Source organism: Balaenoptera musculus, chromosome 9, assembly GCF_009873245.2.
Source record: "Balaenoptera musculus isolate JJ_BM4_2016_0621 chromosome 9, mBalMus1.pri.v3, whole genome shotgun sequence".
Taxonomy (NCBI): Eukaryota; Metazoa; Chordata; class Mammalia; order Artiodactyla; family Balaenopteridae; genus Balaenoptera; species Balaenoptera musculus.
Genome location: NC_045793.1, coordinates 77,785,567 through 77,802,479, shown reverse-complemented (window position 1 = coordinate 77,802,479; position 16,913 = coordinate 77,785,567). Strand labels below are relative to the sequence as shown.

Genomic DNA, 16,913 nt, shown 5'->3' with positions numbered 1-16,913 from the left:
GGATTCATTAATTTAGTAATGTACTTTTTTTTAATAAATTTATTTATTTATTTTTGGCTGTGTTGGGTCTTCGTTTCTGTGCGAGGGCTTTCACTAGTTGCAGCGAGTGGAGGCCACTCTTCATCGCGGTGCACGGGCCTCTCACTGTCGTGGCCTCTCGTTGCGGAGCACAGGCTGCAGACGCGCAGGCTCAGTAATTGTGGCTCACGGGCCCAGCTGCTCCGTGGCATGTGGGATCTTCCCAGACCAGGGCTCGAACCTGTGTCCCCTGCATTGGCAGGCAGATTCTCAACCACTTTGCCACCAGGGAAGCCCAGTAATGTACTTCTTGATACAGTGGTTTAAGCTGTCATGGTTAGTATGTTCTTGAACTTACAGTTAGGTGAAGAGGTGCAAATAGGGATAAAGCTGAGGGAATCAGTAAACATGAAAAAATATCATAGAGTTTGTGACACATGCTATATAGAGAATTCAAATCACATGAGTAACTGGGTGGCTGTTTTAGATTAGGTAGTCAGGGAAGACCTCACTGAGGATCTGAATAATAAGATGATCTGGCACAGTTTCTTTGCTTTTCATTTTTGTTTTTGTTTAGTTCAGCTTGGTGGTGGTGGTAGAGGTAGAGGTGGTGGTGGTGGTGGTGTGTGTGTGTGGGTGTGTGTGTGTGTGTGTGTGTGTGTGTGTGGAGCGGGGAATCTTCTGGGCATGAATAAACTTGGCATGTTCAAAGGGCAATGGCGATGGAGCAGAGTAAGCAAGAAGGAGGGGGCGGATTGTAAAGATGTAAAAGACTCTGGATCATATAGTACTTTGTAAGCCAACTAAGGTTTTTTGGCTTTTATTTAAAATGTGATTAGATACTGTTAGTGGGTTTTGACAAAGAGAGTGATGTGAACAGTTTATGTTTTAAGTAAGATCATTCTGCCTGCTGTTTGAAGAATAAATTTTTAGGAGAGAGACATGTAGCAGCAGGGAGATGAATTAGAAGCTTGTTTTAGTAGTCTCAGTGAGCCATAATAATGACTTGTCCTAGGGTGGTAGCATGGAGGTGGTGAGTAGTTACTAGATTCTGGAGATATTTTGGATATGGAGTAAGCAGAATTATTCATAGACTGGTTGTGAGATGTGAGAGAAAAAGAGTAATCAGAGATGACCTCAAGTTATTGGGCTTGAGAAGCTAACGGGGTAGATAGGTGTGTTGGTTCATGAGGTGGGAAAAATTGGGAGGAAATATTTAGGGAAGAAAATAAAGAGTTCCCTAGACTGCATTGAATTTAAGGTGCCTTTTAGACATCTAAGTGGAAATGTAAATTGGCAGTTGGGTACAGAGTTTGGGGTACTGGGGAGAATTCAGGACTGCAGATAAAGATTTAGGAGTCATCATTAGCAGGCACAGAAATCATTTCTACCCCCATAAAAATAGGTTAGATTACTTTTGGAATACACATAGCTGAAGATGATCAGGGGGACCAGTACTGATACTTACCATGGTCAAATATAGTATTTGGTGGTCAGAGAAGGAGGAACCAGCAAAAGAGACCAAAGCAGGAAGAAAACAAGAACAGTGGTCTCCCAGAAGCCACGAGAAAGAAGTGTTTTACCTCATGCTCCCATGAGGTCAAATGAGGTAGAAATTGAAAGTGACCATTGGATTTGTCAGAGTGATTTGGACAGAGGCTGCCCCTGACAAGAGCAGTGTTAGTGGAAGTTGGGGAACGGAGCTCAGTTGGAGGAAATGAAAGCAAACTGAAGAAGTGGTGGCAGCATTTGGAAATAATTCTTGCAAAAAAGGTTGGGATGTGCAGTGGGAGATTGTGTGTGTGTGTGTGTGTGTATGTGTTATTTTTTTTAAAAAGATGGGTGATACATCATAGGAATGACATAGGAGAGAAGGAAAAATTATCTTGCAGGGGAAAGGATAAAGAATCAAAGACATTGAGACTATAAGAGCAGAAATGGTGGAAGGACTGGTCTTTGGCAGGAGCAAGGATGAGAGGCAATGCAGGAGGTGTGCGTTTAGATGCACACAGATGGGCCGATCTTGCTGTCGGAACATGAAGCGGTTCCATGTACTGCTTGTGTTTTCCTCGGTGAAATAAGAACTGAGGTGGGGGTGGAATATTTGAGGAAAAAAGGAGATGGTTTGAAATGGTCATTTTGGAAAGTGGGAAAAGCAAACATTCTGTGGAAACATAGGGTAGCTAAACAGTGTTGAGATGTGTTTTTATGAATTTAAAGTTAGACTATATGGTGTGTTGTGTTTTTTCCTTCAGCAACAGGGGCAGGTGCAGGGGAAGAGGGAGTGAGGATTTTTGCAAGGGAGAAATTATAATGTTGGCTCTAGAATCTGTCCTGGGTAAGGAGAAGAGTGAAGAAATGATGTGTGTTGAGGGGGACGGCAGCATGCAGGCTGTTGCAGATAAGAGGCTCGTCTCAATAAGCAGGCAAGTTAGACCCAGTTTTGTTTGTTGTTGTTGCTGTTGTTGTTTTTGACCTTAAGAGACCACTAAGACTAGTTCAGTTTTGCTTTTCATCCTGTGCACCTCATCTTGCCCAAGAAGTTCAGACTTCGAATGTCATCTCTTGTCATCTAGATTCATGGATTTGTGCATAGCCTAATTTGACTCAAGTTCCCCACTGCTGGGACCCACCCTCCACTCCTTCCCCAAACCCTTCTGCTGTACTTGATGGAGCTCATGGTCAGCAAAATCCATTATATCCTCCACCGTTTCTCTGAACGTTCCCCTTTCCTTCTGAAAGGTGCTGTTCATGAAACCTGGTTATTTTTTTACACTGCTTTTCCTGTAACCATCTCAAATGGGGACTTTGTTTTTCTCTTACACTTTGGTACTGGAGGGCAAGTAGGAGATGTTGGTGTTTTCTTTATTTCCTATTGCCCTTTCCACTTTTTCTTTTCCCTTGCAATTTGAGCTCTTGAAAAAAAAAAAAATGCTAACAGGTTATGTCACCCCTGCTTGTCATTGTCATAGTGACTTCCCTTTTGATCACTTTCCTTCGTTCATTGATTGCTTTAGCACCAGTCTCACTGTCTGTCTCTCCATTACTACCTCAGTCACATTCTTGCTGGCTTCAGCCTCCATTTGTGGGTGACCCGTGGCTTCTCCTTCCTTCCTCTCCGTCCTCTCCGTCCTCTCCTTCCTCTCCTTCCTCTCCTTCCTCTCCTTCCTCTCCTTCCTCTCCTTCCTCTCCTTCTCAAGCAGCAACCCACTCCCATGGCCCAGCCATAGACCTTGTTATAATCAAAAACTCTCTCACCTCTAACAGTGTGGCTGTAGGCATCTCACTCTGACCTCCACCTTCTCTTCACAACTCACTTCCTTTCGGTCCACCTCAGCCATTTCTTTGACCACATCTTGACTTAAAATTCAGTTACTCTGCAGTTCTTCACTGTTTCATTTCTCCCTCCCTGCGGCTACATCTTCACATCTTTCTGTGGTTCTTTACTGTCACCACTCCTTACGTATACATTCAAACTTTTGCTCACCTGCTCCCTCCCCACTCCACCCCCGCCTCAACACTTTAAATTTCAGTCTTCTGTCTTTCCTCCACGTATTAATGACACCTACCTTAGCAATTTACTTGGCCAAAGGAAACCACAGAACATCACTTAACTTTTCTCAGTCAGACCTCAAGTGGACGCAAAACACTACCTTGCTGTACTCTTTTGTCAAGCTATTCTCTCACTTCCGGAGAAGACTGTTTCACGCCTTTCTCCTTCTTTATTCCCAGCTAATGAACTCTTTTATTTCTCAACAAATGTAAAGCAATGTTTCTCTCACCAAAGTTGCCAACCTATCTGGTAGGCAGAATAATGACCCCCAAATATGTCCACTTCCTAATCCTTGGAACCTACTGAATGTGTCACCTTAAATGGTAACGGGGAATTAGGTTGCAGATGAAATTGTTTGCTAATCAGTTGACCTTGAGATATGGAGATTTTTCTGGATTATTCAGGTGGACCCAGAGTAATCATAAGAATTCTTATAAGTGAAGAAAGAGGCAGAGGAGAGAACCAATGGGATGGAAGCATGAGAAAGTCATGATCCTCTCTTGATGGCTCTAAAGATGGAGGAATGGAGGGAATTCCCTGGCGGTCCAGTGGTTAGGACTCAGCACTTTCACTGCCGGGGTCCAGGTTCGATCCCTGATTGGGGAACTAAAACCCTGCAAGCTTCGTAGGGCAGCCAAAAAAAAAAAAAAAATGGAGGAATGGGGCCCTGAGCCAAGGAATGTGGGCAGCCTCTAGAGGCTGAAAAAGCAAAGGAAACAGATTCTCCCCTAGAGCCTCCAGAAGGAACACAGACTTGCTGACACTCTCATTTTAGCCCAGTGAGACACATTTCAGACTTCGGTCCCCAGACCTGTAAGACAATAAATTTGTGTTGTTCGTGGTGATTTACCACTAAGTTAGTGGTAATTTATTACAGCAGTCATAGAAACATTCATTCAAATATTGGCCCATTCTGTAACCTCCTTGCAGTACACTACTGCACATTCATATACTTTGTCTTCTCTTTTTAAGAGTGTGGAACTGTTCTGACTCCTAAGGATAACCCTTCTGTAAGGTGCCCTGGGCTCCACCACCTCTTTAATCAAGGACCTTGCCTCTGCATTATCCTTTCTCTCTGTGCTGCATTAACAGTTTTCCCTCTTTAGTGGGTTGTACCAATTTGTAATATCTCCCTTCTTAAAAAGAAAAAATTGACCTCTTGCTTCCTTCAAGTGTCACACCCCAGTCAAAGCCACCATCAACTCTCACTTAGGTGGTTCTCCCCTGGACCACTTCAGTTACCTCCTAACTGATCTTGCTGTATATTTTCTTCCCTCTTATAATCTCTTCTCCATATGGCAGCTAGAGTGCCCTTTGTAAAGTATTACTTAGGTGACATTATTACTGTCCTGCTTAAAACCTTCCATTGGCTTCTTTTCCATCATACTTTAAATTGCAAGCCCTTTCTAAGGCCAATATGGTCTGGCCCCAATTTTTTCTACCATTCTACCCATTTCTCTCTGCTGCAGCTGCACTGACCTTGTTTCCCTTTAGGCAGACCAGCTCATTTTTGTCCTAATGCCTTTGTACTTGCTGTTCCCTCTACCTGGAACTCTCTTCCTGCAGGTATTTCTGTATTCACACCTTTGCTTCATTTTGTTCTCTGCTCAGATATCCCCTCTTATGCTCATCCTGTGGTAGCACCCTTCTGTCATCCTCTTCCCAAATATTTATTGATTAACTTGGCATCAGGTTTATTTTATTTTTTCTTTTGCAGCCTGAAATTTTAGGTAATAGAGGACAGCAATAAAAGGTAGTGGTGGTAAATGTAAAAGGGTATGGAGGTTTTTGAAGGGGAAGAAAGAAGAAATGGTTTGGAAATAGCCATGAGGGACAAAGGAAATACATACCTCACCTACAAGGACTTGAGGAAATAGGATGTAAGAGAAAAAATAATAGTGCCATCAGGAAATGGCTCTTCCTCTTAGCTGATGAATAGGTTTCATTAGATAATCTGTGTAAAACATTTAGCACAGTTCCTTGTATGTAATGTCAACCAATAAATTTACTTCCAGTGGCAGTATATGTCTTTCCTAACTTTCTTCCTCTTCTTTGTTTTTTGAGAGGGAAGGAGCAGAGATCTTATAGGAGGACCCTTGTCAAAGGGACTAGTACTTGAAAAATGGGACTAAATCAGAGTAGTCTGAGATTTACAAATCTCAAAAATAAATAGTTCTTGGGGAATTAAGATGTGCCAAATGAGTCATAGAATCAATTATCAGTGGCTTACCAGGTGTCATCAGAGCCTTAAGTAATGCTGCAGATTGGGCAAAATGCTTTCTCCTTGCCACCCAGGCATACAGTGTCCTTATTCTACTGAAAATTATTTTATTGAGAAATCACAGCTAGATACTATTGCAGTTAAATTATGTGATGATCAATAAACATTAAAATAATCCCCAAGCAGGACAGGAATAAAGACGCAGACGTAGAGAATGGACTTGAGGACACAGGGAGGGGCAGGTGTAAGCTGGGACAAAGTGAGAGAATGGCATGGACTTATATATACTACCAAATGTAAAATAGATAGCTAGTGGGAAACAGCTGCATAGCACAGGGAGATCAGCTCAGTGCTTTGTGACCACCTAGAGGGGTGGGATAGGGAGGGTGGGAGGGAGACGCAAGAGGGAGGAGATACGGGGATATATGTATACGTATAGCTGAGTCACTTTGTTATAAAGCAGAAACTAACACACCATTTTAAAGCAATTATACTCCAATAAAGATGTTAAAAAAAAAAGAAAAACCCCAAAAGAAACTTAACTCAAATAGCTCTCCTCCAGGATTTCTCTGTGACCCTTTTCTCTTCCCATGCTATCCATAAATAAAACTAGAAAGCCCAGCAATAGTATGGAATTTATATGATTCTTTTTTTTTTTAAATAGGAAGTTTTTTGTTTTTTTAAAATTAATTAATTTATTTATTTTTGGCTGTGTTGGGTCTTGGTTTCTATGCGAGGGCTTTCTCCAGTTGCGGCAAGCGGGGGCCACTCTTCATCGCGGTGCACGGGCCTCTCACTGTCGCGGCCTCTCCCGTTGCGGAGCACAGGCTCCAGACGCACAGGCTCAGTTGTTGTGGCGCACGGGCTTAGTTGCTCCGTGGCATGTGGGATCTTCCCAGACCAGGGCTCGAACCTGTGTCACCTGCATTGACAGGCAGATTCTTAACCACTGAGCCACCAGGGAAGCCCTGTATGATTCTTAAGGTGTACAAATATTTGAAACTTTCGTGGATTTCTAGATGTTTTACATGGACGGGTTTCAAGAACATGTATTTATGACATAATAACTGAAATTTTATCACCTTATTAAAATGTTTTTATTCATGTGACATATTTGATAAATATATGATAGATAAAATATTGGAGGAATTTTTTTTTCTGTTGGATATAAATATGCAACTTTACTCTTGCTTAACTTTGAGAGATTTGAGTCTTCTGTTTTCTTTTTCTTTTTTCCAGAGAGTGAAGGGCATTGCCCAAGTCACATTGCAGTGATGTGTCGAGGCCGAGTTTTTGTGTTCGATGTAATGCATGAAGGATGTTTGATGACCCCACCAGAGATTCTCAGGTTTTCACACTACTTTCTTTTTTTTTTTTTAATCTATATATATTTTTTAATTTATTTAATTTATTTATTTTTGGCTGCTTCGGGTCTTAGTTGCGGCAGATGGGATCTTCATTGCAGCATGCAGGATCTTTCGTTGTGGCATGCGGGCTTCTCTCTAGCTGTGGCACGCGGGCTCCAGAGTACGTGGGCTCAGTAGTTGCGGTGCGCAGGCTTAGTTGCCCCGTGGCATATGGGATCTTAGTTCCCGGACCAGGGATCGAATCCGCATCCCCTGCGTTGGAAGGCGGATTTTCAACCACGGACCACCAGGGCAGTCCCTCATCCCTCAGACTACATTCTTTTTTTATTTTATTTATTTATTTATTTTTAATTTTTGGCTGTGTCTGGTCTTAGTTGCGGCACGCGGGATCTTCGTTGCGGTGCATGAGCTTCTCTCTAGTTGTGGTGTGTGGGTTTTCTCTCCCTAGTTGTGGCGCCTGGGCTCCAGAGCACGTGGGCTCTGTAGTTTGTGGCATGCGGGCTCTCTAGTTGCAGCGCGCGGGCTCAGTAGTTGCCCCGTGGCATGGGGGATCTTAGTTCCGCCCAGGCATCGAATCTGCGTCCCCTGCATTGGAAGGCGGATTCTTCACCACTGGACCACCAGGGAAGTCCCTCAGACTACTTTCTTGAGTCTCATTAGGTCTTAAGCTTTTGCTTGAGTTAAAAAATAAATGTTCAAAATTACCTTTTTAAAAGGTGACGGTAAGGTGAGAAATTAGAATTTTATGTATGCTAATTTTTAAAAATCTATTTTTATTTTATTTTTAATTTAAATTAACTTTAAATTTTACTAGATGTATATGAATATATTCTCCTTGGAGAAAAGATAAACATTACAAATATTACTCATCCCATTCCCTGTCCCCAAATTAATCACTTGCTAGCTTGGTATATTCTACCCTTCCAGATCTGTTGCAGTGAATTTATATGCACATACAGATTTTAAAAAAAGAACAAATATGTATATTTTATATGTAGTATATATTACATATATACAAATAGTATGTACATATAATAGTGTATACAGAGAGAGTATCATTTTGTATGTTTTTTCTTTAATAGATTTATTTATTTATTTTTGTCTGCGTTGCGTCTTCGTTGCTGCGCGTGGGCTTTTCTCTAGTTGTGGCGAGCGGGGGCTACTCTTTGTTGTGGTGCGCGGGCTTCTCATTGCGGTGGCTTCTCTTGTTGCAGAGCACAGGCTTGAGGCGTGCGGGCTTCAGTAGTTGTGGCACACAGGCTCGGTAGTTGTGGCTCCCGGGCTCTAGAGCGCGGGCTCAGTAGTTGTGGCGCACGGGCTTAGTTGCTCTGTGGCATGTGGGATCTTCCAGAACCAGGGCTCAAACCTGTGTCCCCTGCATTGGCAGGCGGATTCTTAACCACTGCACCACCAGGGAAGTCCTGGGTATAGTTGTTTTACAATGTTGTGTTAGTTTCTACTGTACAACGAAGTGAAGTTCCCTGTGCTATACAGCAGGTTCTCATTAGTTACCTATTTTATACATATTAGTGTATATATGTCAATCCCAATCTCCCAATTCATCCCATCCCCCCTTCCCCCCTTGGTGTCTATACGTTTGTTCTCTACATCTGTGTCTCTATTTCTGCCCTGCAAACCGGTTCATCTGTATCATTTTTCTAGATTCCACATATATGCGTTAATATACGATATTTGTTTTTCTCTTTCTGACTTACTTCACTCTTTATGACACTTTCTAGGTCCATCCACGTCTCTAGAAATGACCCATTTTTGTTCCTTTTTATGGCTGAGTAATAGTCCATTGTATATTTGTACCACATCTTTATCCATTCATCTGTTGATGGACATTTAGGTTGCTTCCATGACCTGGTTATTGTAAATAGTGCTGCATATGTTTATATTTTTAAAGTTAGTATTATGGAAGATTTCCAGATGTAGCAGGAATTATATAATGAAGCTCCTCCATGTACTCACACCCAGCTTCAACAGTTATTAACTCCTAGCTTCAACAATTATAAATTCATAGCCTTGTTTCAGCTATACCTCCTGTGCCCCTCCCGTCACTCCCCCATGGATTATTTTAAAGAAAATCTCAGACGTAATATCCTTTCACTATAAATAGTATGATTCTCTAAGATATAAGAAGTCTTAAAAACATAAATATACATTACCATTATCACACCTAATGACTTGCTTATTCTAAAAATTATCAAGGATTCTTTAATATGTTAATATATCAGTACAATCAGTTCAAATTTTCTAGATTGTCTTCTAAATGTTGAATTGTATGAAGGTATATATATTTTAAATTATTTTTATTGAGTATTACAAACATGTACACAAGCACATACAGAAGTACATAGCTAATTACTCATGCAGCCACCACGCAGGTCAAGATACGGAACGTTTCCATTACTCCAGAAATCCCCCTTATACCACTTCTCAGTTACTGGGCTTTTGTTTCTTCTCAAGGGTAATCACTTAGCTTGCTTGCAATTTTTATTAGTACAAAAAATGCTGCTGTGAAAATTCCTGTACAAGTCTTTGATGTATACATGCATGCACTTCTGTCTGATTACACTCAGGAGAGGACTTGGGGAGTCATAGTGTATGTGTATGTTCAACCTCAGTGGTTGTGCCAGCTTTCCAAAGTAGTTGTGCTAATAAGCACTTGAACTAGTGTGTTCAACACTAGGAGTGTTGCAGGAGTTCCTTATACATTCTGGATATGAGCTTTTCATGGGTTTCAAAGTGTCTTTTTTTTTTTTTTTTTTAAGAATTTCACATTTATTTATTTATTGATTTATTTTTGGCTGTGTTGGGTCTTCGTTTCTGTGCGAGGGCTTTCTCTAGTTGCGGTGAGCGGAGGCTACTCTTCATCGCGGTGCGGGGGCCTCTCACTATCGCAGCCTCTCTTGTTGCGGAGCACAGGCTCCAGATGCGCAGGCTCAGTAGTTGTGGCTCATGGGCCCAGTTGCTCTGCGGCATGTGGGATCTTCCCAGACCAGGGCTCGAACCCGTGTCCCCTGCATTGGCAGGCAGATTCTCAACCACTGCACCACCAAGGAAACCCCCAAAGTGTCTTTTTCATCAACAGAAGCTCTTCATTTGAATGTAGTCTAATTTATCAATCTTTTACCATACGGATTGTACATTTTGTGTACTGTTTAAAATTTTTTTTTTCCTAACCCAGTGTTAGGAAGATATTTTCTTTTTTTAAAAATTAATTAATTAATTTATTTATTTTTGGCTGCATTGGGTCTTCGTTGCTGCATGTAGGCTTCCTGTAGTTGCAGCGAGCAGGGGCTACTCTTCATTGCGGTGCGTGGGCTTCTCATTGCGGTGGCTTCTCTTGTTGCAGAGCATAGGCTGTAGGCGCACAGGCTTCAGTAGTTGTGTTGTGTGGGCTCAGTAGTTGTGGCATGTGGGCTCAGTAGTTGTGGCTCTCAAGCTCAGTAGTTGTGGCACATGGGCGTAGTTGCTCCATGGCATGTGGGATCTTCCTGGACCAGGGATTGAACCTGTGTCCCCTGCATTGGCAGGTAGATTCTTAGCCACTGTGCCACCAGGGAAGTCCCTTGCCTATTTTTCTTTTTTTTTTAAAGATAGAAAAAAAGAAACAACACTTTATTTCCAGATAATTAAAGAATCTAAAGTGATCTGTAGAATTAGAATTAATAAGTGACTTTAGCAAGCTGGATATGAGGTCTTCATATAAAAATTAATATTTCTATATACTAGCAATTAGTAAAAGAAAATTTAAGATAGAATTTACAAAACTTCTTTTTTTCACACACACACACACACACACACACACACACACACACACTGTATTTTATTTTTACAAGAGATAAATAAACTGACACCAAGCATTGTAAATGGATGACCACAACAAAAGCAACAATGATTGCAATTACCAAACACGAAACACACTCATACTATCTCATAATATTGACATTCAGTCCAGTAATCCTCCATTGTAACAGCTCCTTTACTTTGCAGTGAAAATTGATTTGTATATATTTTGCCTCTGAGTCCTTGTGGGATTTTTTTCTATTTTTTATTCAAACAAAGTCACAAAAATTATAATCATCCTCATCAGTTCACTCACTCCCATGTAATTAATTTTTTTTTTCATCTTGATCTTTTGTTAGCACTTTTATGAATTCATCAGTTTTCCATTAGAATTCTGAAAATGCCTATTCATTCAGTTCAGCAGTATAGTCAGTTACCAGAAACTTGTACTTGTCAGAGTCTTTTCCATGAATTCCTTGAGGATGAAACGCTTTTATAGGAACATTTTGCAAAAGCATCAGAGTACACCCAGAACTGTCTGTAAATGACAAAAGACTTAAAAATGACCACGGTTAAAGATTTGATGAAAGTTGATAATAATGCAATTGACAAGGAAATTTAGTTATTTCTGAGATATACATTTTAAAGTAATAACTAGAATTATGACTTATAACATTATAGCAGAACATATAAGATTTTTAGAAATTTCATGTAATGTCTGAAACATTTATATTAACATATTTCCATACAAATAACCCAAAGAAAGTTTAGTATTAGTTGCTTTTTTTTTTTGTTTGTTTTTTCTATACTGCAGGTTCTTATTAGGCATCAATTTTATACACATCAGTGTATACATGTCAATCCCAATCGCCCAGTTCAGCACACCAGCATCCCCACCCCACCGCAGTTTTCCCCCCTTGGTGTCCATACGTTTGTTCTCTGCATCTGCGTCCCAACTTCTGCCCTGCAAACCGGTTCATCTGTACCATTTTTCTAGGTTCCACATACATGCGTTAATATACGATATTTGTTTTTCTCTTTCTGACTTACTTCACTCTGTATAATAGTCTCTAGATCCGTCCACGTCTCAACAAATGACTCAATTTCGTTCCTTTTTATCGCTGAGTAATATTCCACTGTATATATATACCACAACTTCTTTATCCATTCGTCTGTCAATGGGCATTTAGGTTGCTTCCATGACTTGGCTATTGTAGATAGTGCTGCAGTGAACATTGGAGTGCATGTGTCTTTTTGAATTATGGTTTTCTCTGGGTATATGCCCAGTAGTGGGATTGCTGGATCATATGGTAATTCTGTTTTTAGTTTTTTAAGGAACCTCCATACTGTTCTCCATAGTGGCTGCACCAATTTACATTCCCACCACCAGTGCAAGAGGGTTCCCTTTTCTCCACACCCTCTCCAGCATTTGATGTTTGTAGATTTTTCTGATGATACCCATTCTAACTGGTGTGAGGTGATACCTCATTGTAGTTTTGATTTGCATTTCTCTAATAATTAGTGATGTTGAGCAGCTTTTCATGTGCTTCTTGGCCATCTGCATGTCTTCTTTGGAGAAATGTCTATTTAGGTCTTCTGCCCATTTTTGGATTGGGTTGTTTGTTTCTTTAATATTGAGCTGCATGAGCTGTTTATATATTTTGGAGATTAATCCTTTGTCCGTTGATTCGTTTGCAAATATTTTCTCCCATTCTGAGGGTTGTCTTTTCGTCTTGTTTATGGTTTCCTTTGCTGTGCAAAAGCTTTGAAGTTTCATTAGGTCCCATTTGTTTATTTTTGTTTTTATTTCCATTACTCTAGGAGGTGAATCAAAAAAGATCTTGCTGTGATTTATGTCAAAGAGTGTTCTTCCTATGTTTTCCTCTAAGAGTTTTATAGTGTCCGATCTTACATTTAGGTCTCGAATCCATTTTGAGTTTATTTTTGTGTATGGTGTTAGGGAGTGTTCTAATTTCCTTCTTTTACATGTAGCTGTCCAGTTTTCCCAGCACCACTTATTGAAGAGACTGTCTTTTCTCCATTGTATATCTTTGCCTCCTTTGTCATAGATTAGTTGACCATAGGTGCATGGGTTTATCTCTGGGCTTTCTATCTTGTTCCATTGATCTATGCTTCTGTTTTTGTGCCAGTACCATATTGTCTTGATTACTGTAGCTTTGTAGTATAGTCTGAAGTCAGAGAGTCTGATTCCTCCAGCTCTGTTTTTTTCCCTCAAGACTGCTTTGGCTATTCGGGGTCTTTTGTGTCTCCATACATATTTTAAGATGATTTGTTCTAGTTCTGTAAAAAATGCCATTGGTAATTTGATAGGGATTGCATTGAATCTGTAGATTGCTTTGGGTAGTATAGTCATTTTCACAATATTGATTCTTCCAATCCAAGAACATGGTATATCTCTTCACCTGTTGGTATCATCTTTAATTTCTTTCATCAGTGTCTTATAGTTTTCTGCATACAGGTCTTTTGTCTCCCTAGGAAGGTTTATTGCTAGGTATTTTATTCTTTTTCTTGCAATGATAAATGGGAGTGTTTCCTTCATTTCTCTTTCAGATTTTTCATCATTAGTGTATAGGAATGCAAGAGATTTCTGTACATTAATTTTGTATCCTGCTACTTTACCAAATTCATTGATTAGCTCTAGTAGTTTTCTGGTGGCATTTTTAGGATTCTCTATGTATAGTATCATGTCATCTGCAAACAGTGATAGCTTTACTTCTTCTGTTCCAATTTGTATTCCTTTTATTTCTTTTCCTTCTCTGATTGCCATGGCTAGGACTTCCAAAACTATGTTGAATAATAGTGGTGAGAGTGGACATCCTTGTCTCAGTCCTGATCTTAGAGGAAATGCTTTCAGTTTTTCACCATTGAGAATGATGTTTGCTGTGGGTTTGTTGTATATGGCCTTTATTATGTTGAGGTAGGTTCCCTCTATGCCCACTTTCTGGAGAGTTTTTATCATAAATGTGTGTTGAATTTTGTTCAGAAGCTTTTTCTGCATCTATTGAGATGATCATATGGTTTTTATTCTTCAGTTTGTTAGTATGGTGTATCACATTGATTGATTTGCATATGTTGAAGAATCCTTGCATCCCTGGGATAAATCCCACTTGATCATGGTGTATGATCCTTTTAATGTGTTGTTGGAGTGTGCTTGCTAGTATTTTGTTGAGGATTTTGGCATCTATATTCATCAGTGATATTGGTCTGTAATTTTCTTTTTTTTTGTAGTATCTTTGTCTGGTTTTGGTATCAGGGTGATGGTGGCCTCATAGAATGAGTTTGGGAGTGTTCCTTCCTCTGCAGTTTTTTGGAAGAATTTGAGAAGGATGGGTGTTAGCTCTTCTCTAATGTTTGATAGAATTCACCTGTGAAGCCATCTGGTCCTGGACTTTTGTTGGAAGATTTTTAATCACAGTTTCAATTTCATTACTTGTGATTGGTCTGTTCATATTTTCTATTTCTTCCTGGTTCAGTCTTGGAAGTTTATACCTTTTTAAGAATTTGTCCATTTCTTCCAGGTTGTCCATTTTATTGGCATAGAGTTGCTTGTAGTATTCTCTTAGGATGCTTTGTATTTCTGCGGTGTCTGTTGTAACTTCTCCTTTTTCATTTCTAGTTTTATTGATTTGAGTCCTCTCCCTCTCTTTCTTGATGAGTCTGGCTAAAGGTTTATCAATTTTGTTTATCTTCTGAAAGAACCAGCTTTTAGTTTTATTGATCTTTGCTATTGTTTTCTTTTTTTCTATTTCATTTATTTCTGCTCTGTTCTTTATGATTTCTTTCCTTCTGCTAACTTTGGGTTTTGTTTGTTCTTCTTTCTTTAGTTCCTTTAGGTGTAAGGTTAGATTGTTTACTTGAGATTTTTCTTGTTTCTTGAGGTAGGCTTGCCTATTTTTCTATTGGCTATTTTTTTAGTCTTATTGATTTGTAGTAATTATATTTCGGAGCACTGATCCTTTATCAGTTATACAGATTGCAAACATTTTCTTCCAGTTAACAGATTTTTTTTGGTAATTGAACAGACATTGTTAATGTTGACATAGGCAAAATTATCCATCTTTTAGGTGTTTTGCTTTTGTGTCTTGGATAATCTTTCTGTATGTTCCAGCTATATTTTAAAATTTCCAAATTTGACATAAAATTATTAGATCAGGCTTGTTAATTGTATTACTGAAAGCCACTCTCCCAGAAACATGTGATCTATGGGCTGAATTCAGCCTGTGGCCTGTTTTGCTTGGATAACAGAGAATTTACATTACTTTTTAAAAATCAGGAGAATTCAGAGAAACATATGGATTTCTGGTTGAATTCACACAAAAATTTGGATTTCTGGTTTCTTTTAAAAAAGTAAATCAAAGTGTTGTTCAGATCTTTAACTCTCTGTTGATTCAACTTCACAGGTGGTTTTCTTGCTTCCCTACATGCTCTACAGTCATCCGTCCTGTGACTTTAAAATTCATATTTGATTGTATCTCACTTTTGCTTAATTCTTGAATGGTTTCTTTGGGTCTAGAATACAGTCCCAGTTTATTTATTTATTTATTTTTTAATATTTTATTTTTTAAATTTTTATTTATTTATTTATTTTTGGCTGTGTTGGGTCTTCGTTTCTGTGCGAGGGCTTTCTCTAGTTGCGGCAAGTAGGGGCCGCCCTTCATCACGGTGCGGGGGCCTCTCACTATCGCGGCCTCTCTTGTTGCGGAGCACAGGCTCCAGACGCGCAGGCTCAGTAGTTGTGGCTCACAGGCCTAGTTGCTCCGCAGCATGTGGGATCCTCCCAGACCAGGACTCGAACCCGTGTCCCCTGCATTGGCAGGCAGACTCCCAACCACTGCGCCACCAGGGAAGCACAAGTCCCAGTTTTTTAGTGGTGGTCTGGATTTGACCTTTGCCTGTCCCTTCAGCCTTGTCCTGCTCTTCCTCCCTGTGCATTCTATACTCCTACCCCATTTTTGCTTGCAGTTCTAACATGTTAAGTTATCTGTGATCTTTTCTTGTGCTCATGCTTTCTGTTTGGATTGCCTTCTCCTGCCTTGTCCACTTTTAAGTAAGAATTCCTCCTCGTGCTTTATGTTTCTGTTCATAGGTCACCACAAGGTCACTACTTCCTATTTTATGTCCTATTTCATGATTTCCCATTCCCTTTCTTCTCTTCATGGCCCAAGGACTTAGACTCCTTTAGACTCTCTGTATACCTCATATTTATCTTTATTATATTGATTATTAAATTGTATTGAAGTCATTTCTGTGTTTTCACATGCAGATGGAGCTCTAAGAGACTACTTACCAGGTCTTTTTTTAAAAATTTCCTCTGCTTAATACAAAGCAGAAGTGTGTGGGTGTGCATGTGTGAGTGAATTGAGTGATTAGGCCAGTCCTATGCATTAGGAAATTTTATTTAGAAACATAAGATACATATTAGAAGTGTAACATAGATTGGTCGGATTCTGAATCTTAGTGAGTTGGAGCCTGAAAAGAGATGTATTAAAATTTGCAGTAATCCAGTAAAGAAGTAAGAGGTTGGGGCTTTAAAATATGGGACACTCTACATAAACTATAAGGTCCTACTGTATAGCACAGGGAACTATATTCAGTATCTTATAATAAACTATAATGGAAAAGAATCTGAAAAAGAATATATATACATGTATAACTGAATCAGTTTGCTGTACTTCAGAAAGTAACACAACATTGCGAATCAACTATGCTTCAATTCAAAAAAATTTTTTTTAAAAAGATGGGATAAATGCAGAAAATGTTTTGGAGATAAAATTAATATGAATTGGTAACTGGATTTAGAAAGAAAGGAAGCTGTTAAATGTGACTGAGTAAGCAGATAGTATTGTAACAGGAGGAGGCAACAGACGAGGAGGTACCTTTTCAATTTTTTTCTTGTTTTTAATAATAGCTTTGAGACAGTTCACACACCACGCAGTTC

General features: G+C 39.6%; 1 protein-coding gene across 7 annotated transcripts in view; it reads left to right on the top strand.

Annotated features, from left to right (window-relative positions):
* The window catches only part of CROT (carnitine O-octanoyltransferase), a 104,749-nt gene that overhangs the window by 10,380 nt on the left and 77,456 nt on the right, over positions 1–16,913 (top strand). For all 7 annotated transcript variants that reach the window (XM_036863814.1, XM_036863815.1, XM_036863811.1 and 4 more), the window contains exon 7: positions 7,032–7,140. In XM_036863814.1, coding sequence (XP_036719709.1) covers positions 7,032–7,140 — 109 coding nt within the window. The remainder of the gene's footprint in view (positions 1–7,031; positions 7,141–16,913) is intronic.